We start from the raw sequence: 25,946 nt of genomic DNA, 5'->3' as shown, positions 1-25,946 counted from the left end.
TAAAATAGATGTCTGGTTCTATCTGACAGCAGTTTTACTTACCTGTTGTGTTTTCTAACTTTTCCTTGGGTAAAGCATCGTCCTACTCTCTAAAAGATAGAGATCAGCGGAGGCACCAGGCCATGTGGCGCGTGCCACCTGACTTGAAGATGCTGAAAAGACTTAAAACTCAGATGGCTGAAGTTCGAAGCAAAATGTCTGATGTAAAAAACCAACTATCAGAAGTGAGGAGCAGCAATGCTGGCTCATGTGATGGACAGCCCAGCTTCTTCTCCATTGAGCAAGGTGCTTTAGCTGCCTGTGGAACGGAAGGCTGCAGCAAGCTGCAAGAAATAGGAATGGAACTACTGACCAAGTCTTCAGTTACCAGTTGTTACATAAGGAATTGTAAGTGCATAGAAAAGGGGGGATTTAAATGTCGCTCTTGCAGAGTTATATAGGTGGTTTATATATCCAGGCATCTGGAAACAGACCTTTTGTAGTTACTCATACTCAAGTTCAGCTGTAAGAATCCAGAAATGTAAAACCTGCACTGCCTTTGAGTCAGTAAATGTTACTGAAACTGGTTCCAGGCCTTCTCGGTAAAAGCACCAAAACTTGTGCTCCGCAACCAGTAGCACACCTAATGCCGTGAGAATGTTCTGAAGTTTAATCCAGTACCGAGCTGATCCTAGCTGAAGGTCATTTCTTGTTGACTGCTGCTCTGCATCTGGTCCATCTGTGAACTTGAGGATGTTACACGATGCTTGCCAGTGAAAAAAAATTTAAAATTCCAGACTTGCTGTACGTTAGTAACTTGAAATCCTGCTAAAATTCAAGTAAGCCAAGGTTCTCTCTGGAGAGACTTTGCCTTTCGCAAAGTGACCTCTTTCAAAGAGGTGCCTGTGAATCAGTCTGGTCAGGTACTGTCACCGAGTCCTACTGGCAGCACTGGTGAGCCAGTGTGGAATCTTTTGGATACCAGCATGAAGGCTGTGCAAGTGCTTTGTTGCTTATGATCCTGAATAAAAGCACTTGTTAATCCTCTTTCACTTCCCTGTTGCCTGGGAGAAATGATTTTCCAGCCTTCTGGGTTTTGATTCACGTTATTGCTTGCGTTTTGGAGCCAAGATGAATAAGAAATAGATTATAAACATGAATGGACTAAAGAACTGGTAGAATAGTTCTATTCCTCTCCCTCTCTTTCAATACTGACCTGCAAAACAGGGCTTTTGCAACTCCAGCAAAGGTCTGGTTTGCATTTCATCGCTTCCATAGAGCAGAGAATTTCTTCTCTGATGGCACGCATTAAGAGGACGAGTTGTGTCTTAAAGTTTGGAGCCCTGGATTGTGCCATCAATAAGCCATGGAAGGATGAAACCACTTCGTTGGAAGCTTTTGTGTGTTGTGTGGTTTTTAATACCACCTCTTTCCTTAGCAAATGCTTCATCCTTCAAAGGTTACTAAGGCACCGGGCAGTCACTTCATTCTGCATCGGCATGAGAGGAACAGGCATATAGTGCTCTGTAAAACAGGAGCAATCCTCTGACTTGGGTTGAAGCCTTTATGGGGTGTGGTGACAGCAGAACTTGGTGTTCTGCTGTTCCAGTTACCACGCCTCCATTCTCTACCTAGCGGAGTTTCTGTAGCAGGATCCGCACCGACACGTGCCCAGAGAATGGTTAGGCTGGGAAGTGGTAAACAGCGTGAGGCCCATAACCTGCCTTTCACTCTTGCTTTCGAGGTCCTTTGTTACATTGGACTTAGAATTGAGGAGCTTTGAATTAAAGGGAATTAACTTAACTTTGAATTTAAGGGATAATTTTGGCTATCCTGATCCTTTATACTTTCACGATGGCCGAAGCAATCTGGATGATGGCTTCCTGAAGGATGTCTCAGTGTAAGGCAAGTGAACGTGACGTGTAGTCTTGGCCACATCCATAGCTAGCTAAGCTTCCCTCTGGCCCACATCTTTGACAGGAAGGGTGCGGAAGGAGTTTTGTGCAGGATTGGGAGTTAATGGGAAATGAGACTAATACGGAGCTTAAATTGACTTAAAACAAGCATAAAGACAGAATACTACAGCAGTTTGATTGAACACTTGTCACGTCTTAAAATATTTTTGCAGCTGCAAGTAAGAAAAGTAATTCACCCAAACCTCTCCGCTCTGGAGCAGCAGGTAGTCTGTCTTTACGAAGAGCTATGGACTGCGGGGATAGTAATCTTCGTTTAAAGGGAGACGGTCAAACTTCTGAAGGTAAACAAGATCATCTTTACTTGTGTGATGTGATGCATCTTAGCATCTCTTGTACAAAAGCTTTCAAGAACTCTTTTTCCTTGGCAACTGAAGTTTCCCTGAAACTTGACTGGAGCCCGTCTCAAATCTAGTTAACGTTACTGTACCTGTGCAGACCTTCGATAGCTGATCTGCTGTGAAACAGGGCCACACAGCTGACTTACTGGAACATAAATATCTGTGTTACCCGTTGCTTCTGGTCTCTGAAGATGTTTCAGGAGCTAACTTTATAGTGAAAATCGTAGATCAAAAAGTACTGACCCAGCCTTAAATTGTGATTTGACTGAAAGGGAATTCAAGAAAACTCCAGATACATGTGATGAAAGAATTGTATGATATTGCTGCTCCTGAGTTTTACAATGCCTTTCCTTAAGTGGTAATGAAATGAAATACCTAACACGGGAGTTGGTATTTTGCCCGTCTCAATTGTTCAGAGAAGGAACAGCGTATCGCAATTGTTTTCTTAGAATGCTAAGTAGATACAGAAGGCTCGGGTGAGAAACCGGAAAATACCATAAAGTCATTGCACAGCGTAACTGTAACCGTTGTGCCCAGTGTCACCCTTGTCCAAGACTGGAAAGGCTGCCTTACTGCAGCCAAATGACTTTGCGTCTCTAGCTGGGGAAAATGACAGTGAAGAGGGTGTCTGTGTTACTAGAAGATAAGTAGAAGATAAGTTTTAACTACACAAGATGGGGAGGGACTAATTTATACTTACCCGAGTCTCCCATCAGAAATGGCAGCTGAAACGGACACTCGGTGCGTTTAGAGGGTGGATATCAAATGGTATGCGTTGCCCATACGTTGACTTGAAAATGTAAGGTTTTAAGAGCGAGGGTGGGGAAGGCGTGCTTGTGCGTACACGTGTTTGGACCCAAACTGGTGAGGTAAAACAACTGGATGCTTTAGTCTTTTGAAATAAGGCTGGATGCGCTTTGAGTTTCTCTCCCTCTTTTCTCAGGTGGCGTAGGGAGCTCAAAGTTGAGCAGTCGGCATCACTCTGCCAGGCCCCTGGCTAACAGCAGTGCTTCTGAGGCACTGCCGAAGCCAGAGGAAAGACCTTGTGAAGCGTCGGATTCCGATGTGGGAGTTTCTGGCTTAAACGGCTTAGCTGCTGTAGAGAAGACCAGAAAAGTTGGTGCTCTAGGGTAAGGGTTTTATTCTTTTTTCCTCTTGTTATCTCCTCCCCCACCTTCCCTTGATCTAGAAAGAAAAAATACCAATCTACTAAAACCAGGTGCTCGTAGCATGGAAGAGAAATTACTTTGAAGTTACTTGGTTGCTGCTGTTCCCTCTGGATATCAATTTTTCGTTTTATAACTAGGTTACAAGTTGTCTTTTCTGCTTTTTTATTTTATTTTATTCTTTTATTTTGATCAGCTGTGGATGTAGTCTGAAACTTTGATTTGAAAGGCAGGCCCAGTCTGTTTTCCCACTATTCCTTGCAAAATATCCTCTAACTGAAAGTTAGCACTTCTGATTTCCTCATTTAAGACAATATTTTTCACTGTGACTCTACTTTCCAGCAATTCCATGCTAATTCCCTGTTGGCTAACTAAGTTAAGTGCAATGGAGTACTCAGGTTATTTTTTTCTAAATGGCAGGAGTCACCATTTTTGGAAAATAATTACCATAAACTTTTCCAGGTTTATTTTTTAAGATTTTAAATATTTCTAAATCAATAAGAGCTGGAATTTTAAATGGATATGCAAGAGTCTTAAGCAATGAGTAAAACTAGATGTGGTATTAAAAGGATTTGTTTCCATAGCTGGATTAAAGCTGAATTTCTAATGTGGGCTTTTGTATTTCTCCTAATTTATTTCTTAAGATCAAATTCTAAAGGATGTCGTACAGAGGGAGCACAGTCCGGTGGTCTGGAAAACAGCTCTGACACTGGTGAACTGCAGAGTATGCTTTCTGAAGGTGCTTCTGCAGGGCCAGAAGAAGGTAAATCGCGTGTCGTAGAGGGCAAATGCAGTGTGACGACACTCCCGTCTATGATGATCCATTTCTGGAGTGGAAATAGCTTGAAGGGGAAACAAAAAGAGGGGAAAAAAACCCAAGTAACAAAACCTGTTTTCATGGCTGTTGAACTTTGCTGTAACCTTTGGCAGCTGTAGCATAAATCCGAATGAGGAGAGAATATCTCTGTGTCGCTGCTGCCTGTGGAGAAATAGTGATGTTACGGCGCAGCAGGAATGTGAAGACCCAGCAGATAATGGTGGATGGTGCCATCTATTTCTCTGGACTACTGGTTGCTTTTTGTACCTCTTGATATGTCTCCAGGTCTTTGCTTCGGTGTTCAGTTGCATGGCCTTGAAAATAATTTCTTATCTAATTAAAATAGTAGCCAGTGACCTTGGCTTTTAAGCGTCCTGCCTTCAGGGACAAACAACATTGGTAACTACCTCCAGGTCCGCACTAGAATCTCTCCAACATTTCATTCGTGTCGGGTGTTGTGGTACGTCAGCCAGTTTCCTTAGAGACTTGGAGGAAACTTTTCCCCCTCCCTTCCTGCATCCTTTCCACGCTGGAAAAAAATATTATTCCCTTTTTTTTTTGAACGTCCACGTAGAAGAGTTTTTCTTATCTTGCTAAAACTCTCCTGCCTTCCACCCCTGCACTAATTTGAATTTCAATGACTGAATTGTAGCGCAAAGCCTATATTAAGGTGCCAGCATCCATCTCTATCTGCAGTGTGCAGTATTGTGTAGGAGTTGGCATTTACAGAAGGTCTCTCAGTGACAAAACTGAATTTCTGCTCTTAGTCACTGCAGCGTGATCGTGATGCGCTCCCGCAGTTCGCCTGTTATAGCAGAGAGCCTAATAGGAAAATGTTTTAAAAACTGAAATACTTCATTGTTAAAAACCCCAGGAAACAAATATTACAATTTTTTTCCTTTCAGAGGAAAAACTACAGTAGAGTTGGCACCTCGCTTAACTACTTGCTTTCTTAGCAATCAGTATCAGCTCTTAAGAAGTAAAAGAACCGAGCAAACCCCTTTTGTCACCTACAAAACTGCACAAAAGGGAGAGGTTTGACTGCTGTCGATGCACACTCAAGGCCTGGCAAAACAAAAGAAGCCACCTTGATTATCAACAGCTCTGCTTCTTTTTTGTTGGAAGAGCATGGGTTTTGTGTGTGAGACTTGAATAGAGTATTGCTGCTTGAAGGCTCTGGTAGGTACCTCTGCTCCACGGGTCATACTACCTCTTAACTGTTAAAAACAGCAACCTTTTCTTTTCTGTCCTAATGGTAGAGGTAGGCCGAGTGGCTGGCAGGGGTGCGCGGCTCCACCAGGAAGGAGCTGCGGACACCTGAGTCCGCGCTCAGCGGGTGACATGTTGGAACTGCTCCTCTTGAGCTGAGCTGCACAGCAAAACGAGGCTGTTTGCAAAGCCGGTGCCCGCTGTTCTGTCAAATTCCTTGGTGCTTTGGTAAATCCATTCAGCTCTGAACGTGCTCCTTCTCTCTTGTTCTCCTGCCAGCTCTTGGTATTTGATATTGGTAACTTACGTGTGGAAAAAGTCGAATGCTCCAGCTACATAGATCTTGCTGCCATCGTTTTTGCCTTGTGGTTTTTGGTTTATTGGGTTTTTTTGCAGCTGAGGTATGTCAGAAGCATGTCCTTCATCTCCTACCAGGAATGAGCAGCGACAGTGACATTGAATGTGACACAGAAAACGAAGAGCAGGAGGATGCCGCCTCTACCTCGGAGGGGTTTAACCACGCCTTCTCTGTCCAGTCCTCAAGCGAAGGTAGCGTTGGCTGGGCGAGCCTTCCCAAACGCTCCCGCGCGGCCGCCTCCACGCTCCCGTGGTAGGGAATGCTGCCAGAGCGGGCATCACTGATGGTGCTGTAGAGGTATTAAAGCTCAAGCAAGCACCAATAAGATTTGGAGCTCCTCTCTTGGGATCCTAACTAAAACCAGATCAAAAGAGGAGAGGGGGACTCTTGCTAGCCTTGAGAAGTCAGCTTGGGTGAGTCTCCCGGGGAGGTGCTGGGAAACCTATAGCTCTGGTTCTTGTGAATGGGAGCCGCCCGTGTACCCGGGCCGGCGCTGTAAGCAGGCGGACTTCAGGGAGGTGACCGCTGCCCGAGATGTGGATTTGCATCTGAATTGGCAGGAACGTGCTTTGAGCACTTTGCTGTAGTTTCAAAAACTCATCTCATATTTTTTTTAAAAGCTTTAACCTTCTGATCAAATTAAAAACTCTAAGGTGACAGCTGACGCTAGGTGAAGTTGACTTTTGGCCGGAATAAGCATCCCTCGCGGCATTAGCGGCACGGCCCAACAGCTCGGCTCAGTAATGGGAGTTTGCCGCTTTGCTGCGTGCCTGCAGCAGGCACTAAAACCTTGCAGCTCCTCAACCATCGCTCATACCTGTGCTTGACTTAAAGATATCTTAAGTTTAAAACCCTGTGGCAGTCTTAACTCTGCGTCAGGCACACGGTGTACGGGTATATTAGGGATGAAGTACCAGGCAGCGGGCCTTGCAGGTGATGGAATGGTGACTTGCTGCGTTCCGATTGCTCGGCTGGTAAAGGTTGCGGGGTTTTTGTTTGGTTTGTTTTCACCCTCAGAGCGGTGCTCAATGTTCCCAGAGGGCGATCAAGTCGGTTCTGATGATCTCAGCTTCGTTACTGGAGAAGACACCACCAGGTAATTGTAACTGCCTCCCCTTTCCCCGTCCTGCTCCTCGAGCTGCAGAGATGAGAGGCGACGTTCATCTTGCTGTGAGTAGACGGGCGGGTGTTTGTACCCTCTGAGCTGCGCTCAGGAGACCCAGAGCAGGCAGGCGAGCCCCGGTCTGCGTGGCTGCGCTGCCTCCCCAGCGCCGTCCAGCTGCCCGCGCTTTTAAGGCAGTCTTTAGAAATCACAGGGTGCCGAGGGAGGACTGGCCGAGTGTCGCGTGCTTGCGTAATCGTCAATAGAAAACTCTGATTGGCTTTAAGTTCCTGGCAGAACGTTTTGACTCGTAAGAGCGTGTTTGCTTGAAGCCTTAAAACTATCCCGGTAGCAGGGTTTAACGAAAGCTGACTTTCTTTGGAGCAGATAGAGAACGGGCGTGGGGCCTGAAGACCCGCCTGGGAAGAGGTGCGTTTATTCACTGGAGCGTAGTCCAAGGCTGTTGTTTATGGCTGTGCGCACACTCCGTTCTGTCACATACCCTTGTGTGGTTCTGCTACAGTCGTCTTAAACCTGTTACTGGGGCAAAATGACCTTTGAAGGCCTTACACTAAAGGTTGCGTTCCTGTTGGCTCTGCCGGCTTCGGATGCTCTGAAAACGTGTCCAAAAGGTGCTGGAGCCCCGTTTCAGGATGTGTCCCCTATTGCGTCGTTGGAATAACAGCGAACGCGTGAATGTCCTCATTTTAAACGGTAGGAACCGATGGTGTAAGACTGCTGAATCCCGCAGATGCAACGGAGCGAGAGTTGGGGTAAAACGGCTGGCACAGAAGTTGTTTTCCTCAGCCCGTGGCGCGGACCAACTGAACACATTGCCAAACTCTGCCGCTGTGCGTTGCATTTCGAGCTGCTAAACTACTCGTGAAGCTATGATGAAAGCTGAATAACTGGTTAGTGACAAAGCATGAGTAACTGTAACCGGTAGTTGTCCTTGGCTCAGCTGGCTGTGCTGACCTTCACTTCTGTGTGAGTGTTCCGCAGTGTCAGTGCTGTGCAGCTCATAGTTTAAAACTGTTTGCACTTTGTTAATAAAATGAATGTTGAAACCTGGTGTGAGGTTTTAGACGTTTGTGTGTCAGTAAGTAAAAGGGTAGAGGAGAGGTAAGCAAGCGGTGCACTGCCGCCACGCTGGCCTTGCTCCTTAGTACCGAGTTGCTGCAACGCCTGACTGCTTCTAGAGGAACTTTCTCCTGCCGTACCCCTCTCACTTTTTTCCTGAATTATTCAATGAAAAGTGCTTAGATCCCTCTAGGATTTTTAAAGCTGTGTTCGTAGAAGCCAGGCCAAATGCTTAAATCTCCTCTAGTCAAATAGGAATTGAGGAGGAGCCACAGTTTTGACCCAGGATTTGGTTCTTTGTGCAGTAAGTTTCTGTATTTTGCAGGCCTGAGCTGCCTCGTGCACAGTGTTCCAGCTGCGGAGCACTGACGGTGGCCGGTGACGAGCTGCACACCGTGACAGTGCCTCGTGTTTACTGTGGTAGAGGGCTGCGTGTTGATTATTACACACAGCTCCATTAGCAGTAATCGCAGAGCTCTGCCTCGCCACCGCTCCCAGCTGCTTTACTCTTAACGAGAGGCCCGGGCTGAAGGAAGCTCTTTTGATGAGCTGCACGGTCTGTTCTAGAGTATTATTCACTTTATGAAGACCACGTTTAAAAACCAGCTGTATGTCAATAAGAGGTAGGGAGACAGGCGTGGAAGATGCCTTTATCCAATTAACTTGCACCTTCGGGCTGTGAAACAGCGCTGGGCCCTGGGTAACTGCGCGGCTCCCGCACAGGCCAGCGCTGAACGGCCTCGTGCTCGGTTACGCATCCCGCCGAGGAAATCGGCTTTCCCCACAGCAAGGATCCTTAATTCAGGTGGTGGTTGCTGTCTTTGTTAGCTCTTAAATAAACAGACTGTCTGAACTGTGGTTTAAATTACTGTTTTATTAAGATATTGGTAAAACTTCAACAGTATTTCTGTATAAACAGCTTTCACAAATAAAATATGGATGACTAATACATGGTTATAACTGAACTCGTATGTGAACTGGAGAACAAGACTGCAGATGGGAAGTCCCGACGCTGTTAAATGGTTAGCGTTCATTTATTCACGGCATAAAGAACACGTTGGTTTCACGAACAAGGTAATACAGAGAGGTCAAGAGGAGCACCCAGTGCAGCGACAGACAACGCGCCTGGCTCTCTGCTCCAACCCTCGTGCAGGAGCAGAAGGACTCGGGGTGTCCCAGCCAGCTTCCCCTGTTCTTGTTCCAAGATGTCTTCTAGCGTGAAGGAGAGGGAAAAAACCGAACGAGATGCAATCGCGACACACAATCGTCGTACTAGACCCTAAGAGGTGGGGGTTATTTTTTCTTTAGTGTTAGTGCTGGCAAGGCTAGTGCGCTCGCCCGATCAGCGAGGGCTGGAAAAGGATATGAACGTTTAAGTCGGAGGTGGTGTTAATGCTTCGGTATTACTTATTGCATGCGATACAAGGGTAGAAAGTTTTGTTCCTGTTGCAAAGAGGAGATGGAGTAAAGAAAGATTGCCCTAAATTACAGGCATGACCAAAGCTGCAGTATCCCCTTGGATGGCTTTGTTTATGTGACTAGTGCCAAGTGAATAAATTGTGCTAAACCAGCCTCTAATTTAGACCAATCTTTCTCATTTTTTGTCCCGCAGAACGCTGCCGGGGCGGGAGGATTTAGTGAGGAGATAGTGGACCTGAACTACAGCAGCCACGTCTATAAACACAGAGCTCGTTATGCCTCGCCTTACTGCCCATAGGACAACGCGTTTCTCACTGACACACAGTGTTCCAAAAACAGCGGAGTTTCTACGACGATGTACCACTATAAACGTGGCGTAAGTTAAAGTCGGCTTCGACATTGTCCTTCGGTGTTGCAATGCAATCTAAATCAAATACTGAATGGTTTGAACTTGCAAGGACAATTGATGGCACTTCTAGGTAAAGAAAAGTTATATACATGCGTTTCCACCCACCTTTAGTGCAAATCGAAATGGGTGAACAGCTCCCTGGTCTGGTGCTATACTGCTCTCTGCAACGCAGACAGTCCTCAGAGTTGCACATTTAAAAAGTGTACACGGGAAACGACCGGCGTGGGGCTCGAGGGAATCCCGCTAGTACTCACAGTGAAGAGCTGGCGCGCGAGTTTTGAGCAGCTTCAGACGAACCGCCTGGAGCCCGTTCCTCAAAACCAACACAACTGAACAAAAACCGAAATAAAATGTTGTCACTACCTACCTCCTAGTTCTGCAAACACGGTTAACACGTGAACTGAAACTGATGCGGGTTGTGTTAACGCGGAAAAGGGATACTTCAGCTCTTTATTGGAAAGATTCGTTATACAAATTTCACCACCACTAAGATACACGATAAAAATACAAAACACAGGTCACAGACTGAATCTCAGTATCAACAGTTAATAAATACAATGAGATACTTTTATATTAGCCTACTGTTTTTACATTGTCACCAGATAGACAATCCAAGTACGAGATACAGAACACTTAGATACCGTTAGAGAGGGATTATTGCTTACGTTAGCAAGCAGCAAATAAGGGCACAGGATTTCGAACTGAAGAGAACTACTTCCTATCACCAGTGGCGTTAAGAGAAAACACTGCATTTCACAAAGCACTGCTTTTTTGTCTAGTGTGTAGAATCAAGAGCAGCATATATCAGACCAATAACCACTACTTTTAATATTATAGAACTTTAAAGGACTTACCTTACAAATGGTTCCTATCTACTCTATAAATATGCATTTAGTGAAGAAATGAACACTTGCTATCTATACAATGTTTTTACCTGACCACACTGGAACTACGATGGTAGATTTTTTTTTTCTCCTAGCAAGATAAATGGTACGAGTCGCAGAATTATCGTTTATGAATCCACACCTAAAAAGCTCGATCCTTCCCAAAACAGCACACGTGCAGCCCAGCGCTCTTCAACCGCTCCTGCGGACTGGGAAGAAGTTTTATCATCCGTAACGCTTTTTCATTCTAAGTTACTCACACAAAGAATTGCACTTACACCGCCTTCCTCTCCGAAGCACGACAGTCAGCTGTAACACGGCCTTCCAATGCGTCATTATTACTGTGAATAATTTAAAACAAAGGCACCGCAGAGGTGCCCCGGAGTTGCATATTTTACCATTCCGTGGTTTCTCACATTTCCTCAGTACATCTGACTTGGAACACAGGCTGCAGCTCAAGAGAACGCTGACAACAGCTAAGGCTTAAGAAGATGACAGATAAGAGCCAATGATCCCAGAAGAGTCAAAAAAAGGCTGAAAAAGATCAAAGGAACCTAAAGCCACGCTCCAGCTCCTGGTTACTCGCGAAGCCTTTTGCTATTCATCAGATTGCTTTTAAAGTAGTGCATCAAAGAGAGAAGAAGCGGAAACTGGCAGAATTCAAACCTCGCCATCTCGTCGTGTTGAATAATCTCCTGACTACTTAATATTAACATACATGGCAAATTCTAGCTAAATACTAATACTGTGAGTAAGTCGTTACTGCTAAAATGATATGAATTGTACAATAAATGCCTATGAAGACTTACTTCAGTCATACTCTTCCAAATGTCTTATTGTAACAAAGAATAGTAACGGGATGTGTATTTAGTGGAGCTGACGGGAATCGCCTGCTTGCTTACGGCCCAGTTAACCGCTCCCCTAAGGGCTTAACGTCCCCTGGAGAGGAGGGAAGAGCGGGCGGGTACTGGTTGTCTCCCAGTTTGATAAACAGCGCTCTGCTTATGAAAATAAGGGCGACGGACATTCCTCACTTACTTTCCCTTCTGAACCCAGGTTTAACCGAAGCAGAGCTCTGGCTTCTCAGTGAATTTTACCCTCTCCGCTAAACCCCAAGCGCAGCCCCTGCTCATCTGCACCCGCGGCATTTCCCTTGGCTTGGGATGGCTCCGGCAGCCCTGCCTCCATTCCTACACATGCTGGGAAACACCAAGCTGCAGCAATGCTGCTCCTTGTAGAGCCAGCATCCTGCCATCCTTCATGCTGCAACTTTGGATTAAATTATGCCTTCGCCATCTAGAAATCATTACCGAATCCAAACAGCTCATCAAATTGCTCATTATCTCTCGCAAGCAGTTCTCTGGTTTGACTGGTTGAGTGACAGTAGTATTGGACTGAACATCTCCACAGATTGGTTTCTTTTAAGACCTGAGATGAGGTTACGGTGGAAAGAGGTTGGCTCAAAGCGTTAAGCACAATCATGTTCGATTAAAACTAATTGAGAACAGTTTCCTAAACTGACAAACGAGAAAAATGCCACTAAAAGCACCAGAAAGATACGAAATTCCCTACACTGCACCTCTAGCCATAGGAAATAATTTCTTTAAAAACTACAAAAAACAGTTTTCTTCATATTCCATGTTTTATGTTACATGAAAAAAAATAGGTAAATTATGAGTCTGTACCTCAATCGGAGTCTGAGAACAGAGGAGCAGGAGCTTAGTTTGTCCATTCCGAAGTTACCTGGTAAAACCCTGTATGGCTTTTAGTCTTTTACCTGCAAAAGTGGATGTAATTTTCTAATTCATCTTAATGCTCGCCTGAAATAAACAGAAAGCAGAACACAAAAAACCCCCCCCACACCTTGACTTCTATGGAAACTTCCCCCCCACTCTAAAAAAAATTTGGCAGTTCTAAACCAGAAGCTTTCTTTACATATTGCTCCACAGACGCACCTCAGGCAGGTTCAGCTTTCTGTGTTGTCAAAGGCTGTTCCCTAACCGAATTCACACGAACCAGCTGTTTGGCTTCCACTGGTGAATGTGGCTAGATACTTGTGTGTGCGGGTGGTCGGGTGGCTGTGGCATTGCTCGGGGTGGCACCACCAGCAAACTTTATTGAGATTGAAACAACTACATTTGTTAATTCCTAGACCTATTTACAGATGGTTGGAGCTTTGCAGGGGACTGGAGTACAGTTCTGAAATGCCCACCTTTTTTCGCTTTCTGATGATGCCAGTTTTATTTTGGGAATGTCTATTTTGGGAGTCTGATGGGGAACACGAGAGAGACGGTTACATTTTACAGCATTGATGAAGGTATGAATCTGGTATACAATTACTTTGTCTTCGCATCAAAAACATGCTCTCGCTGTAAGCGCTAGGACCGGCCAGCCTCCACCACGGGGAGTGTCTTACCCACAACCTCGTGCTACCGCGGCCCCGGACAGGGAAGGACAGACTCGATCCTTCTTTATGGGAAGGCTCACGAGCCAAGAGCGGCGCGTGAAACTTTGGTTTGAGCCTGGCTCCTCGTTGCCTCTTCCCGTTACAGAGCCGGAAGTGAAAGAACGCAGCTCGTTTTCCTAAGGATTTGAACAGTTCATCTTCCAGCCCAAAGAAGACGGGGGATAAACCCTTCGCCCTGTAGATGCTCTGCCCTGCAGCACCCAAACTAAGAGGAGCATTGTACTCCCTGGGATCGCTCTGTCCGCAGATCGATGATGTGGTGCGCTCTGGTGATTCGTTCTTCACTGTTAAGCCGTTGATCAAATTCGCGCTCTTTGGTATGCCAGGACTAAACACTTGGATTGGTGGCAGACATTTGGCACTCTGAGGTGTACTAGTTTCTGTTTTTGTCAGGTCTAAATAGCCTTGATCGTCAAACAGGTTAATGCTGGACCCTATGCTTAAGCTAGTTCTGTCGGTGAAGGAATCCACTCGCCCCTCATACCCTAGGTCTGCAGGTGCTGAGCACTGGTGCTGGGGCCACGGTCGTTTGCAGTCTCCATGGTTTTCCTTATCTTCCCCGCCGTCTTCTTGCCCACCTTGAAAAGAGTTCTCTGTCCAGTCCGACTCCTCGCTAACATTGACTGCTGCATTCATGTCCCTGAGAAATACCACAATGACAGTGATGTTGTCGCTGGAACCGGCATCCCGAGCAGATGCCACTAATTTATGTGCTACCATGCTGCTGTCGCCATTATTCTCCTTTAGATGGTCAGCCACCACTTTGACTGCCTCATCGGGATTGACTGTGTCATAGAAGCCATCGCAGGCTAAAATGAGGTAGTCTTCAGAGCCGTCTAGTACAGTGGAGGCAGAGTCTGCATCCCCGCAGATATATGGCTTGTGCTCGGCATCCCCTGTGGAAAAACAACACACAGACACACAAGGCCGTGGGTTTGCAGTCACAGCATCTGGAAGCCCTTTTATTCACACAGCGTGGAGCCAATGACTCCTACCCCAAGGTAGAGAAATTATTTGGAAATTATTCCCTCAAACTGTAGAGGGAAAAACCAGAGGCCATCGCTCACAGGTCTATCTTCAGCTGTATTTCAGATTTGGATCACTAAAAAAATTAAAGTTTTAATTAAAAAGAAAAGCAAGTCTGAAAAAGGAATTCAAGCCCATTCTTACCAATAGCTCTGGAGACTGACAGGCTCCCATTCACCCTCCAGGCTCCAAACCAGACCACGCAGCCACCAAGTGCCTCAATGCGCTTCTTCTCATCCTAAACAGCAAGGCAACACAGGAGTTGTTTGGACAGAGCGCTTCCTACTGCCATCACGCTCTCAACACTTAAAAAAAAAAAATATTTGGTGTTTTCACAAACACAGCACGGTGCAGCCTGCAGGCCCCACCAGATGAGAACAAAGGATTTACATACAAATCCATACCAACTTCCAAACAAACCGGGATAACTGGAACCGACGCTGCTGCTCCAAGAGACATTGGCAAGGCAACACGCAGTGTCCCAGCATCCCACATAAAGCCGATCGGCTTCAGTGGTAAATGCTGCTCGGGTGTACTTAAACCAGGCCATTCTCACCTCTCGATCTGGTTTGTGGGGTTTCATCAGTTCCACAGCTTGGCCTCTCCTCACAAGCATAACCTGGGAGTCCCCAAGCCAAGCCACATGCAGCATATTTCCTCGGATGAAAGTCACCACCCCGGTGGTTCCACAACGCAGACTCTGGATAGGGTGAAAAAAAAAATGCCCCCAGTTTTAAATAAGCCAATAAAAACCATTACAAAGGGTTTTCCTGCTTAACTCGAGGACAGAACATGTTGATATTCCAATACACAGCCTGTTCCCGGGGAGGAACAGGCAGTGCTTTCCTTACTGCTACGACTGTTGAGCAGCAGCCCCTCAGAGCCAACCTGACTGAATGCAAGTGATTGATTTTGCCCCGTGACTTCCCTTGCATTGGAATCGTGTTTCAGAAGCTGGGCTCTGCTTGTGATCGGCCGTGCTACTGTTTTAGTTGACTTCCTGTGCCTGTTTCCTACCTGTTGATACAAACGCAGGCACGCTAAAGAACTTGGAGGGAGGTTTATTTGTAAGCATCTTGAGTTCCCTGCACTTAACTCAGCCCTTGCATAAGTTTAGGAGGCCTAGGAGTCAGTTATCCATTTGTTCTTGCTTTCTGGAGCTAAGAAAAACGTATGTCGTAGCGACGAGGAAAAAACCACCACCCCAAGGACTAAACCTAGTTAGCACGCAAACGTAAGCATAGCAGCAGCATCCTTGTAAATGAGCTGGATATTGTGAGAATTGGAGGCTGGCATCTTTATGGAACATGAAGAAGCCCACCAGCGGGCATCGGCTCTGTGGACTGTGCCTGGACAGCTCTGGGCTGAGCCCCGGCCTGTGCTCAGCACTTGGAGCATCCCTCCTAACAAAGACAGAATTTATAGATTAATACTTTCAGAGTTAAGCCCAGGTAACTCAATCACCTCTCTGGCTGCCTTCTGGACAAAGCGCTCGTCGGTCACCCGGAAAGCTCGGCACAGCGCCTCTGCCGGGTCATGCTGAAACATCTCCTGATGGACCATGTTCACGTGGAGATGGATGGAGGCATAGATGGCAGCATCCACTCCCCCATGACCATCAAACACTGCAAAATAAGCTTGCTCTTCTTGGTCCTGTCAATGGAAACACATTGAGAAAACAACTCAGGAAAAAGCAATGCAAACAGCTAATTGGATTGTCTTAAAACTTTTGAACTTGAGATCTGTGGTGTCCTCATTAAATTGCACATAGAGGCAGAGTCTGCACTGGGAAAACAAACCACTTGGACCGTCATCGCTAGCATCAGTGGGAAATTTCCACCTTATTGCTGATCAATTCTACCTGCAAACTGCAAGAGATGTCCTGCAAGAATCACCTGTGTAGCTCTCTCACAGCTCCTTATGTCCCATTTGTTACAATTCAGTCACTCAACTCAAATAGAAAGTGCCATTCTCATCAAATTGCACAGGAGTTTTTGTGACTGCAGGAACCACAGAGAGAGAACAACATCCAATACAGTTTGCATGAAGTCTACATCAAGACTGGAATCCACCAGGGATAAAATGCCAGTACAGATAAAATGTGAAGCTAGCCAGCCTCTGCTTTCATTCTTCCTTTTTTTCTTTTTTAAAATCTAATCCATATCACCTTAGATGCCATTTTTTTAAAAAAAATGTACGTACTCTCTCATCAGATAATTGTGATTACATTCACAAATCAAATACAGCAAAATCACTCGTCTTCAAGCCAGTTTTCTCAGTTTCCCCTTATCTGTTCAAACAGAGAAACAATGCTGTACCAAGAGACATCAACTCCTCTGCCTGTTCATACATACAACACACCAACCCACTGTCAGTGCCAATTCAACCTTGACAGCCATCTCAATGACTAGAATATTTGTACGTTGTAATTTTAAAGTAATGGGCTCCAACACAAATTGGAATAAGAAAGCTGAAAATTGACAGGCAAAGGAAACATCTGCCTCTGTTTGCATTAATATCATTTAAAGGCAAGAATGTGGATGGGGCAGAAGATGGTTATTAAAGTGACAGGATGCAATAAAGAATCAATTATACAGCAATCTGATCCTAAAGGTAAAATTCTTGCCACTTTCTTCTATTTGCCATTCTTCAGTGTCCAGTTTTATATCTGAAGGAAGGGCGAGCATGAGTGTTTGACCGATGGCCACAGAAACTAACGGAGGGAAGTCTGGCCCCAGTTCCACCAAACGACGCATGTTGCTAGATTCTTGTGTGAACTGCACCCCATTCTCCTGTAAGTTTTGTGTTTCGGGTTTGTTTTGGTTTTGTTTTTTTTTTTTTTTACTTTCCTTCCTTATTCTTGCTTTTGGCTTCTTCCTCGCAAGAGAAAGGGCTGAAAAGCAGTACAGACCCACCCCTTTAGACAGCTGGCATCGGTGCTGAACTGTGAGCTGAACCCCTTCATTTCCATTGGCAATCCTCTGCTACACCTGGGCACCTGCAGCCAAAGAGAGGCTCCTGCCTTGATTTATCACATAGTACTACAATGCATCAGTTGCCCCTCACAACTGCTGCTTTCTGCACGATGGCACGTCAGTCCTTCAGCCGCTGCATGAGTGGCTGCGTCAGGACGGGCCAGATACAAACTTTGTTTAGTTAGATAACATTTCACCAGAAGTCTGTGAAAATTGCTCTTTTATTCTGTATACCCTACGTAGAAACAGCATGTCATACTGCCGCCATGGTTAGAGAATAGCAACTGAACTAACTTAAGACCAGGTTTGTCTCTCGACTGTCAATCCTCCTCAGGTCCATCACAGGTATGGCTTGCATTTTCACAGTAGAAGACTTCCTAGTTTCCCCAAGAATGGAAATTGTGTTTAGCATTGCATGTGTCTTCCACATGATCTCTTTTTACCTCAAGGTTGAAGAGCATGTTGAAGTCCGGGATGCAGACGTGCTTGTCTTCCATCTTCCTGCGCATATTCTTGATGGCATGGATGGATGTCTCGTAGTAGCGGTGGGGCTTCGGCTGGAGTGGAAAGTCTTTCACCCAGTTGCTGCAGATCTCATGCAGTTTGCTAAAAACTAAGCGGGCTAGCTTCACTGTCTCAATCTCTGGGGAAGGCAAAAACCACAAATGAAAGGCTAAGAGTGTTATTCAGTGAGAATTTTTTTCTTTCGTACATTACAAAGATGAAACAAAACCATTTTAGCCAAGCAGTTGAAATGGATGTCAGCAGGGAAATTCTGGGTTCTGATGCATAAGAAGAGGAAGCCAAACTCACCATAATCAGCATTCATCAGTAAGCAGCTCACTGTTTGTTTGTCTTTTTAACTTAAACATTCCCCCATGCCTTTGGGGAACTCATTTGCAGCATCAGAAAAAATGAAAAGCAAGTACGTTTCCCTCCGCATTTGCTCCCCCGTGTTGCTCTGCAGAGGGTGGTGCAGCTGTGCCACGGCAGCTCTGATAGGGACTTCATCACGATATATAGCATCACATACGAAAACCACAATCCATTACAATGACGTATTGGTTTTAGACCAAACGATCTATTCCAAACAACACTTCACTGCAGAACTGAGGCAATACAATGGCAAATAACCTACAGAAATTAATAGCGTTACTTTAAGATATTTTGGCGGTGTACACATTGAGTAGTGTACATATCCAGGTACCTTCTTAGTTTCCTAACATTATTTCCAGATTCCTGACTAGACGGTGTGTCAAAGAAATCTGCATGAGCAAATGAGAAAACCATAAAGGTCTTAAATTTAAGAAAATGATGAACTGTCACTCCTGAGAAATAGTAATTTTAAAATGTGAAAGCTCAGGTACTTGCAATCGTTCTGAAGCTCAGCAGAAGAAAACAGGAAGCAAGAATCAGAGCTGAACACATCAAAGTCTCCTTGTTCATGATCATTCACCGGAGATCTTCAAAGCTAAACAGCAGCAATCCATGAGTGCCAACCATTCCTGGAGGAGGAACGGCCCAAATACAAGGAGCAGAGGGGAGGGTTACCGCATCTCTCAGTTCACAGAAATTCTGTGAAGAACCTAAAAGCAGCATTTAGTAATTTCTGTATGAGGTCTACACAAGATGTAGGCTATAGTGATCAGGGGGCCAAGATCCTTAGGAGCAAGACATATTCCCAGCTATGCTGATTATGAGTTGGTTCAAGCTTGATCTGCAAGAGCGGCCATTAAGCTGGAAATAAGCTATAAACATAGTCAAAAGAAGGAGCCCTAGCTTCTTCATCACATAGCTTTAAAAACAAGTGGTGGAAATCAAATGACTGGGTCATCCCACCCCTGCCATAGCAATGGGTACCGATTCCCCCACAACACTTACACTGCTCTCACTGGTGCCACCAGAAATCTCCTTTGCTGGGTAATATATTTGAAGAGGGAACACGTACAGCCTGACATGTCCAAATTATATTTTCCAGAAGTGAACCCCACAGACTTGCTCTTCCATTTTTTTCCAGTGGGCACATATGAAGGGCAATGGTGTACGTTTCAATGTCACCTGGCTGTTACACTTCAGAGCGTCACTCTGAAGGACGAATGGAGTCAACCCACTGGCTGTGCTGAGATACTAAACACCCGTCCCCAGCAAGGAGTATGCGTAGTGGCAGCATCATCAATAATTGCTCTTGAGGTTAAAAGAGGAGAAAGGCCCACAACAGTGAAACCACCCCCTCACAGCTGTAAATTACTCATCAATTGTTAATGTTGCAGCGCTGAGCCAGAGCTGACTCAGCTGTCATTGTGGTTGTGTCATGGAGAATTTCATTTCCCTCCTGCTGCTCCAAAATCCCCAGCGTTGGAAGTAGCGCTTAATTGTACCACAGCTAGTGGGAAATTCAGCTCAGGCATTATTGTTCCCAAAGATGACTGACTTTTAAGGCAAAATCAGGTTAGAAAGAATACCAGTAATCAGATTCTGCTTTTTAGTACCTAAATTTTAAGCACTTTCTTGAAAATGTGGACAGTGTGACAACAGGGATCAGTACCCAGGTCTGTAGACATGTCATCAAGCCAATGACCAAGGTTTTCTTTAATCTAAGAACTCCAGTTTCTGACTAGTCAATGACCTCTTTGTGTCCTGGTTATAGTAATCCCATCTCCTAGTACCTGGAATGACTGGGTAGTGGGACTTTGCAATTTGCTTTGTGAAGCCTGCTGGATATTTTAGATACCTCCACCACGTAAGGTGGCCCTACTATCCAGCCTCCTTTGGTGGTTTGTTAACAATGCTGACCCCCCACGTGAATATCTTCCTCCATGAAAAAGAAAACTAAACGTTCTTAACCTGACCTTTTGAAAAGGAAATCAAATGTCTGTCAGTTCTCACGGGAGCTCTCTCGCTCCTCTCCAGTTTAACTGGAAGAGAAGAATCAGTCACGGCCTATGACTCTCAGATTCTCTTCCTGATGTCCAAAGACACATGGTCACCCTGAATGTATCAGGCCCGTATTCTTGCATTCCTACGTTTGTGGGCTCAAAACAGTTTTTCTTCTTTAACGATTAGCATTCTTCTTTCATGAAGCTTCTAATTTCCTTTCCACCAGCACACCAATAACTGCTTTTACCAGTCCTAAGCATGCAATATGATTTGTCATGTTGCACTACTCAGACTGAAATGTGTCACTAAGGAAATCTGGAATAATTTTTTTCTTCTAGCAAATTCAAACTTGAGGCAAATCAGGTACATGTTTCCTTGCATTATGCAGAGTAAAAATCTTTCTGGGTTCATAAGAAAAACTGACGTAGAGTTGGATATCAAAACCAGCCAGCTCAATTCAGCTTGGTTTCCCATTCTGCAGCAGTCCAAACATCATTAGGATAAACAGTGAACTCTGAGCACAAAGCTTCAAGATGTAGAAATCCCATTTTCATCACCTGCTATAGTTGCCTTTGTTTTCTTTCAAAGCATGAAAGTCTCCCTGTATGGTACCAGTTAGGGCATTCATCAGTCGCAGCTCTCTTCTAAGTAACTAGCCCAGGTTTCTCAAAGGACTCCTACTAAGAAACACAGCTAGAATGGAGTTACTGACCTTTTGCAATGAAATCGCCTTCAGTCCTGCAGGAATCCCCCTAGTTTTGTTACATTTTTATCAGCCAAACCTTGCATCGCTTGAGCTAACGCTCTGTTTCGAAAATTGCCATTTATGGTATATTATTTGAAATTGCAGTATTCATATGAAACCACTGCTTTACTATGGTCCAGAAGATGTTCTCTCTCTTCCTCTCCCCCTTTAGCTTCATATTTTAACACTTTACATTGCATCTGTAAAGTTTTTGTTTTTTTTTTTTCAAGTACCTTCATTATGACAATTCACCTCAACATACTGCATCTGGAGTCTCACATTTTTAGTGCATGTTATAGCTCATACACATATCAATCTATGTTTGCATCTGTGTATTACAGATTTAGATATATTTAAATGGCAGTTTCTGTAGGTGTGAGGGTTTTGTGTTTTTTGGGGTTTTTTTTCTCTTTTTCCTTTTTTGTTGAACTCTTCAGATATTCCGTGTGGAGGCTTAGTCAACATTTCCTTGGAGACTGTCAAATATTTATGCAAGTCTCAGAGATCTCAATTTGAAATTAATGAAGGCTGCTCAGCCAGAACAATGACAAATCTATTCCATTTACCTGCTCAGCAGGAGGAGGCAGCAATACCTACAAAAAGGGAACCCATAGCATGTTTTTCTGTTTCTCAGGTTTCCAAAGGCCTCTGAAAAATACAGCAGAATCTTCCTTTTTGAAGAGCCAGGTTTATATATCCGACTTAGCCCCAGAATCATTTACTTATTTTTTTATCAAAAAGGGAGGGAACAAAGTGGTTTGGTGACTGTATTTTCAAGATCAAATGACAGAATTCCTCTCAATACACGTGAGAAACATTGTTCTTCATTGTAATGAGCACCCCAGAAAGTTTTTCAAGGCTATTTAGGTGAGCAGAATCCTGAAACGATTTAGGGTGCATGGCTTTGAGCTAGATACTGCAAAAATCTTGTTAGCCAACACAGATAAATGGAGAAAAGGAAATTTTCCTTTTAAGCATGGAATATCTTTATACTATCCTTTGCTAAAGCAAAATAATAATAATAAAAAAAAAGCCATAGTAAAAACTATACTGACTGAAATAATTCAGAATTAAGTTCTCTCTTCCCACATATATTTGATTTTGCTCTAAGGACGAAGGAAGACAACTGGCACTCACCAGCAAGCAGCAGGACCATATAGTCTAAAGGACTTATAAAGAAATTCAGGGCCACCAGATACAGTCTTATGAAGGTGCACTTAAAAGAAAGAAGTGATTTCCACCTCTTAAGGAGCAAAAATTTGATAAAAGAGTCAAGTACAACTTGAGAAAGGCATTTAAAAATAGAGAAAGAATTCAATAGTAAAAGTTGAAACTAGGCAAGATTCAAAGATGAGAAAGCTTTGACTAAGAAATTAGCCACTAGCTCAGTCAGGAGTGGTGGTGAATTCTCCATTCATCTTTTTCCATCAATATGGGATACTCCTTTACAAGAAATCTAGTCCAACTTCATTTAGCTAGCTGGTAGAAAGAACTAATTTGAGGAAAATCTAGTGGTTACCATTCAAGTGGTCAGACTAGGTGGATCACTGAAGTCAATGCTGACTTTAAAAATCTATGAATTGTCTGCAAAATGTTCCAGTATACGCTGTAAATGATAGATGCACACTATGTAAAATTGTACATCATCATGCGCAGATGTACTTACGTATGATCCCATCTGCGTTGTCCACATGCTTTGGTAAATAGTGTGCCGAAAGATCACTCTGAAGGACTTCATCTGAAGTTGCTCTAGCTAAAGCAGCAGCCAAAAATGAGGGGCAATTACTGCAAAAGAAAAAACAAGACAGAAATAAACCCAGAAAAAGATATTTTCATCTGATTTAGCAAGGTAACTTGCAGTCAGGGAAATATATAACAATACTTTTCTATAAACAAACAGGAATTTGAACCAAGATTTGTAAAACTTCTGATTCTTCTTTGCTAGACAGCACCACAACCCTGCAGCAAGACCTCAAACTCACAATATGGATTTTAGTAACCCCATTTCACTCTTATGTTCCCTGTTTCTTAAGTTTTAATGTTCCATTTCATAACCTCTATTTAAATGCTTTTCAAATCCCCCTGAATCCCTTGAACCCCCCTGCAGAGTCTGTCATGCAACCCTTGCTTAGCACACATTTTCTACACGTGCATTACACACTTTTCTCTTAAGCCCATTCTGTCGTTTCTCCTAAGAATCAGAGTCAGGATTCCAAAGGATAAGAGAAGTCCTCAGTTTTCAAAGTGTCCAAAACCTCACCAAGGGACACAAAGTTATGGCAAACCCATAGGAGGTATGAAGTTGATGTGCATAAGGTTAAAAAGCTCCCTCTTGAATGATCTCTATCAAGAGTAAAGTGGCTTTAACTTGCTGTAGCTTAATTAAGCCTGATATCTCCCAAGGTTAATTAATCTATAGCAAACCAAGGCCACTTTAATGTACATTCTCTCATTCAAGAGGATTTTAATACCTCTTCATTTATGCATAGTTTTGTATTTCCCATCGGTCTGCCTTAACTTCTCCAGGTGTCTCTTGCTGACACAGCCTGAAACTTCCAGTTTCCATAGTTATCATCAGTTATCATAGTTATCCACGTCCCCCATAAAACGTGTCTATCATCGCAGGACCGCACAGAGACATACCAGCTAATTTCAATCTCAGAAACCGTCCATCAAGAACAGAATTCTGCATCAGCTAGTCCAGGGAACAGGCAATGAGCACGCATACTTCCTTAACCTATTTCCTCTGCTTAGGCCCAGTAAGTCTGTTCGCATGCTTTTAGCACGGCTGGAGAGGGGGCGTTAGCCTAGAAGCATCAGTCCAACCAGTTCCAGAGCAGAAAAACTTCTACACACGAAACCGGACTTGTCAGACTTCGTTCGGGAGCCTGAGAAGCACATGGCAACCATCACTTGCATTCACATTTGGTTCACTGCCCAGGAAAGCCAACTGCCATCCTAAACTGGCCCACATGTCGTAGCTTCAGCAGTGAAACCTGAATTCCAGAAAAAAATCAGATTCGCTACACTTGGGTTTTTCTGAAAAGCCATTTTACCATAAAGTTTTCCAGATTCTTGATACCAAATGCTGCTGCAAACAGTAGGATTATGTAACAGATTTAGAAAATGTACACAAAATAAGTCCTCCAAGCCTCGTTATTTACTATTCAACATATCTATAAATTATTTAAATACAAGATTAACAATAAATAGCTTTGTCCAAGTGACACATTGTCATGAGACAAGCTCTGACCCTTGAAGTTACGCAGAAAGCCATTCATACCACATTACTGCACCATCAGTAAGAGTATTTCCTAGAATTAGCAGCCGAGTATTCTGCTCACGCAGCACCTCCAAGCCTCAGCAACGTGCGCGCTAATGAAGCACGACTGCTGGAGGAAATCAGCTGTCTTAGGACTGGCTCTTCCCAGCACAACACGGGATCTCTGATCCTATTTACATACGGCAATGCCCGCTGGTAGGAGCAATCAGCAAGAGGAAAACACACCGGGACCTCCTTTACTTCTGGTGCGTGTAGGAGCTGATTTTCTATCTCGTCTTGTCCACCTTTATTTAGCTCACAAAGAGCGGGTTTTTCATTTCTATTATTAGTTCCAATACTCCAGAGCACTGATACTGGTTACTGTTCACGTTACATGCAATTTCCATGTTACAACAAAAGCAAGAGATTACGATGCCTGGGATAGAATAATTATGCCAGCAGTTAGCAACACCATGAGGACAACATTCTGAAAAAATGCAGGGAGAGATTAGGGTTCAGCCTAAATAACGCACAGCAGAAGAATCCATGCTGAAAGCACTTACAAACACAAGCCAGACAGAGCTCGCTTTGGGCACGAACGTAACAGGCTGTGCTAGCACCTGCAGGAATCCGAGCTCGTTTCCCAGTCCAAGGCTTACCCTCACCAGCTCAGTGCTGAAACTTTTTAGGAAAACCAAACTTGGTTTGTGTCACTTATAAACAACCCCTTAGGAACATCCACTGATGGGCAAAGAGGGAACCTGGTTGCTAAAATAGAGACTCAGGACCTAAACAGCAGAGAAAAAATACCCCCAGACACGAGGAACCTCTGCTCTGCCTGGGCTTGGAAGGTGGGAAGGCCACATCGATGAAGACCCAGTCATGAACGTTCATATCTGAAATCTGAGATATTATTTTAACTGTAGTGACAGAGTACAAAATTGAAAGGTGCCTTTACAGCGTATGTAGCTGGCCAGAACATTTCCCCAATCAGCTCCAAATGCTATTTACATGTCCCTACAGCCAGTGCTAGCAGTTTCACACAGGAGCTCTTTATCTAGCCACAGAGTGCATTTCCATTACAATACTAAACCTACACAAAAAGCCGCTAAAAATGTTATTAGATAAATTAGAGGATTTTAAGTACATCCTTCCTGATTCTCTGGCAGCGTGGGTGTGTTTACAACACCCACAGTTGCACTGCAGCAATCCTGGAATAACTCTGCTAAGGTAATAAATCAAGCCTCAAAGTGGGCCATTTCCATCAATTAAGTTTGAGAAAAAGAAGTCTGAAGTGGGCTTAACTCAGCCTACGTATTACGATGTTACCAGTTTAACACACAACTCCGGCTCCTTCCTGATAGCATTAAGGTGGTGAAGACTTTCAAACTCTTTCTCTGAGCTATTCCTCTGTGCTGTAAATCTAATCTAAGGTCTCCTACTAAAAAAAAAAAAAAAAAAAAAAAAAGAGATGACAAATTTAAAATTCTTATTGCATGAAAGTTCACTATCGGGATTTGAGTGACTTCAATTTTGAGGCAAAAGGTAGAGAAAATAAATCAGCTGAAGGTTTTCCTTCTATGTCTGGCCACTCTTTGTCCTATTAATAACAGCTGCCTGCCAAAGAATTAATTGTCCTTGACATTTGTTCATCACAAAGCTTCTTATGTAGCCGTTAGAGGACTATGCCATGTAAGCAGGGAAGTGACCAGATGCAGACAGATGACTTCCTCTTCCCGATTAGCACAACTCAAAATTTACTTCTCTTACTTGGCTGCTGAGAGGACTTTAGATGAATTACTTCTCCCCTTCAAGGAACAGCAGACTGCACTGGAGGGTTTTTTTACTTCTTCTAAA

At 44.1% G+C, this 25,946-nt stretch overlaps 2 protein-coding genes across 13 annotated transcripts in view; one reads left to right on the top strand and one right to left on the bottom strand.

Moving 5' to 3' along the window:
* Positions 1-11,546, top strand: part of TRIM37 (tripartite motif containing 37) — a 34,680-nt gene extending 23,134 nt beyond the window's left edge. The window contains exons 19-27 of one of the 7 annotated variants that reach the window (XR_015703433.1): positions 76-387; positions 2,108-2,236; positions 3,237-3,423; positions 4,104-4,222; positions 5,882-6,034; positions 6,861-6,939; positions 7,333-7,856; positions 8,945-9,311; positions 9,638-11,546. Coding sequence is in view for 5 of the 7 variants with exons in the window: in XM_087751590.1 (XP_087607716.1) it covers positions 76-387; positions 2,108-2,236; positions 3,237-3,423; positions 4,104-4,222; positions 5,882-6,034; positions 6,861-6,939; positions 9,638-9,674 (1,016 nt within the window). In the remaining 2 variants the exon portion in view is untranslated. Of the gene's footprint in view, positions 1-75; positions 388-2,107; positions 2,237-3,236; positions 3,424-4,103; positions 4,223-5,881; positions 6,035-6,860; positions 6,944-7,332; positions 8,018-8,944 lie in introns of those variants that run through there. The other 6 variants (XR_015703432.1, XM_087751590.1, XM_087751594.1 and 3 more) reach the window with 6 other exon arrangements.
* Positions 8,880-25,946, bottom strand: part of PPM1E (protein phosphatase, Mg2+/Mn2+ dependent 1E) — a 72,444-nt gene continuing 55,377 nt past the window's right edge. The window contains exons 2-9 of one of the 6 annotated variants that reach the window (XR_015703438.1): positions 22,494-22,612; positions 17,649-17,848; positions 15,695-15,883; positions 14,787-14,930; positions 14,375-14,468; positions 10,108-14,100; positions 9,959-10,014; positions 8,880-9,868 (exon numbers count right to left, since the gene is read on the bottom strand). Coding sequence is in view for 1 of the 6 variants with exons in the window: in XM_087751596.1 (XP_087607722.1) it covers positions 13,031-14,100; positions 14,375-14,468; positions 14,787-14,930; positions 15,695-15,883; positions 17,649-17,848; positions 22,494-22,612 (1,816 nt within the window). In the remaining 5 variants the exon portion in view is untranslated. Of the gene's footprint in view, positions 14,101-14,374; positions 14,469-14,786; positions 14,931-15,694; positions 15,884-17,648; positions 17,849-22,493; positions 22,613-25,946 lie in introns of all 6 variants that reach the window. The other 5 variants (XR_015703436.1, XR_015703437.1, XR_015703434.1 and 2 more) reach the window with 5 other exon arrangements.

The sequence above is a fragment of the Nipponia nippon genome, unplaced genomic scaffold, assembly GCF_047370975.1.
Source record: "Nipponia nippon isolate SJK-2023a ecotype South Korea unplaced genomic scaffold, ASM4737097v1 scaffold_15, whole genome shotgun sequence".
Taxonomy (NCBI): Eukaryota; Metazoa; Chordata; class Aves; order Pelecaniformes; family Threskiornithidae; genus Nipponia; species Nipponia nippon.
This window is presented reverse-complemented; position numbering and strand designations above follow the sequence as displayed.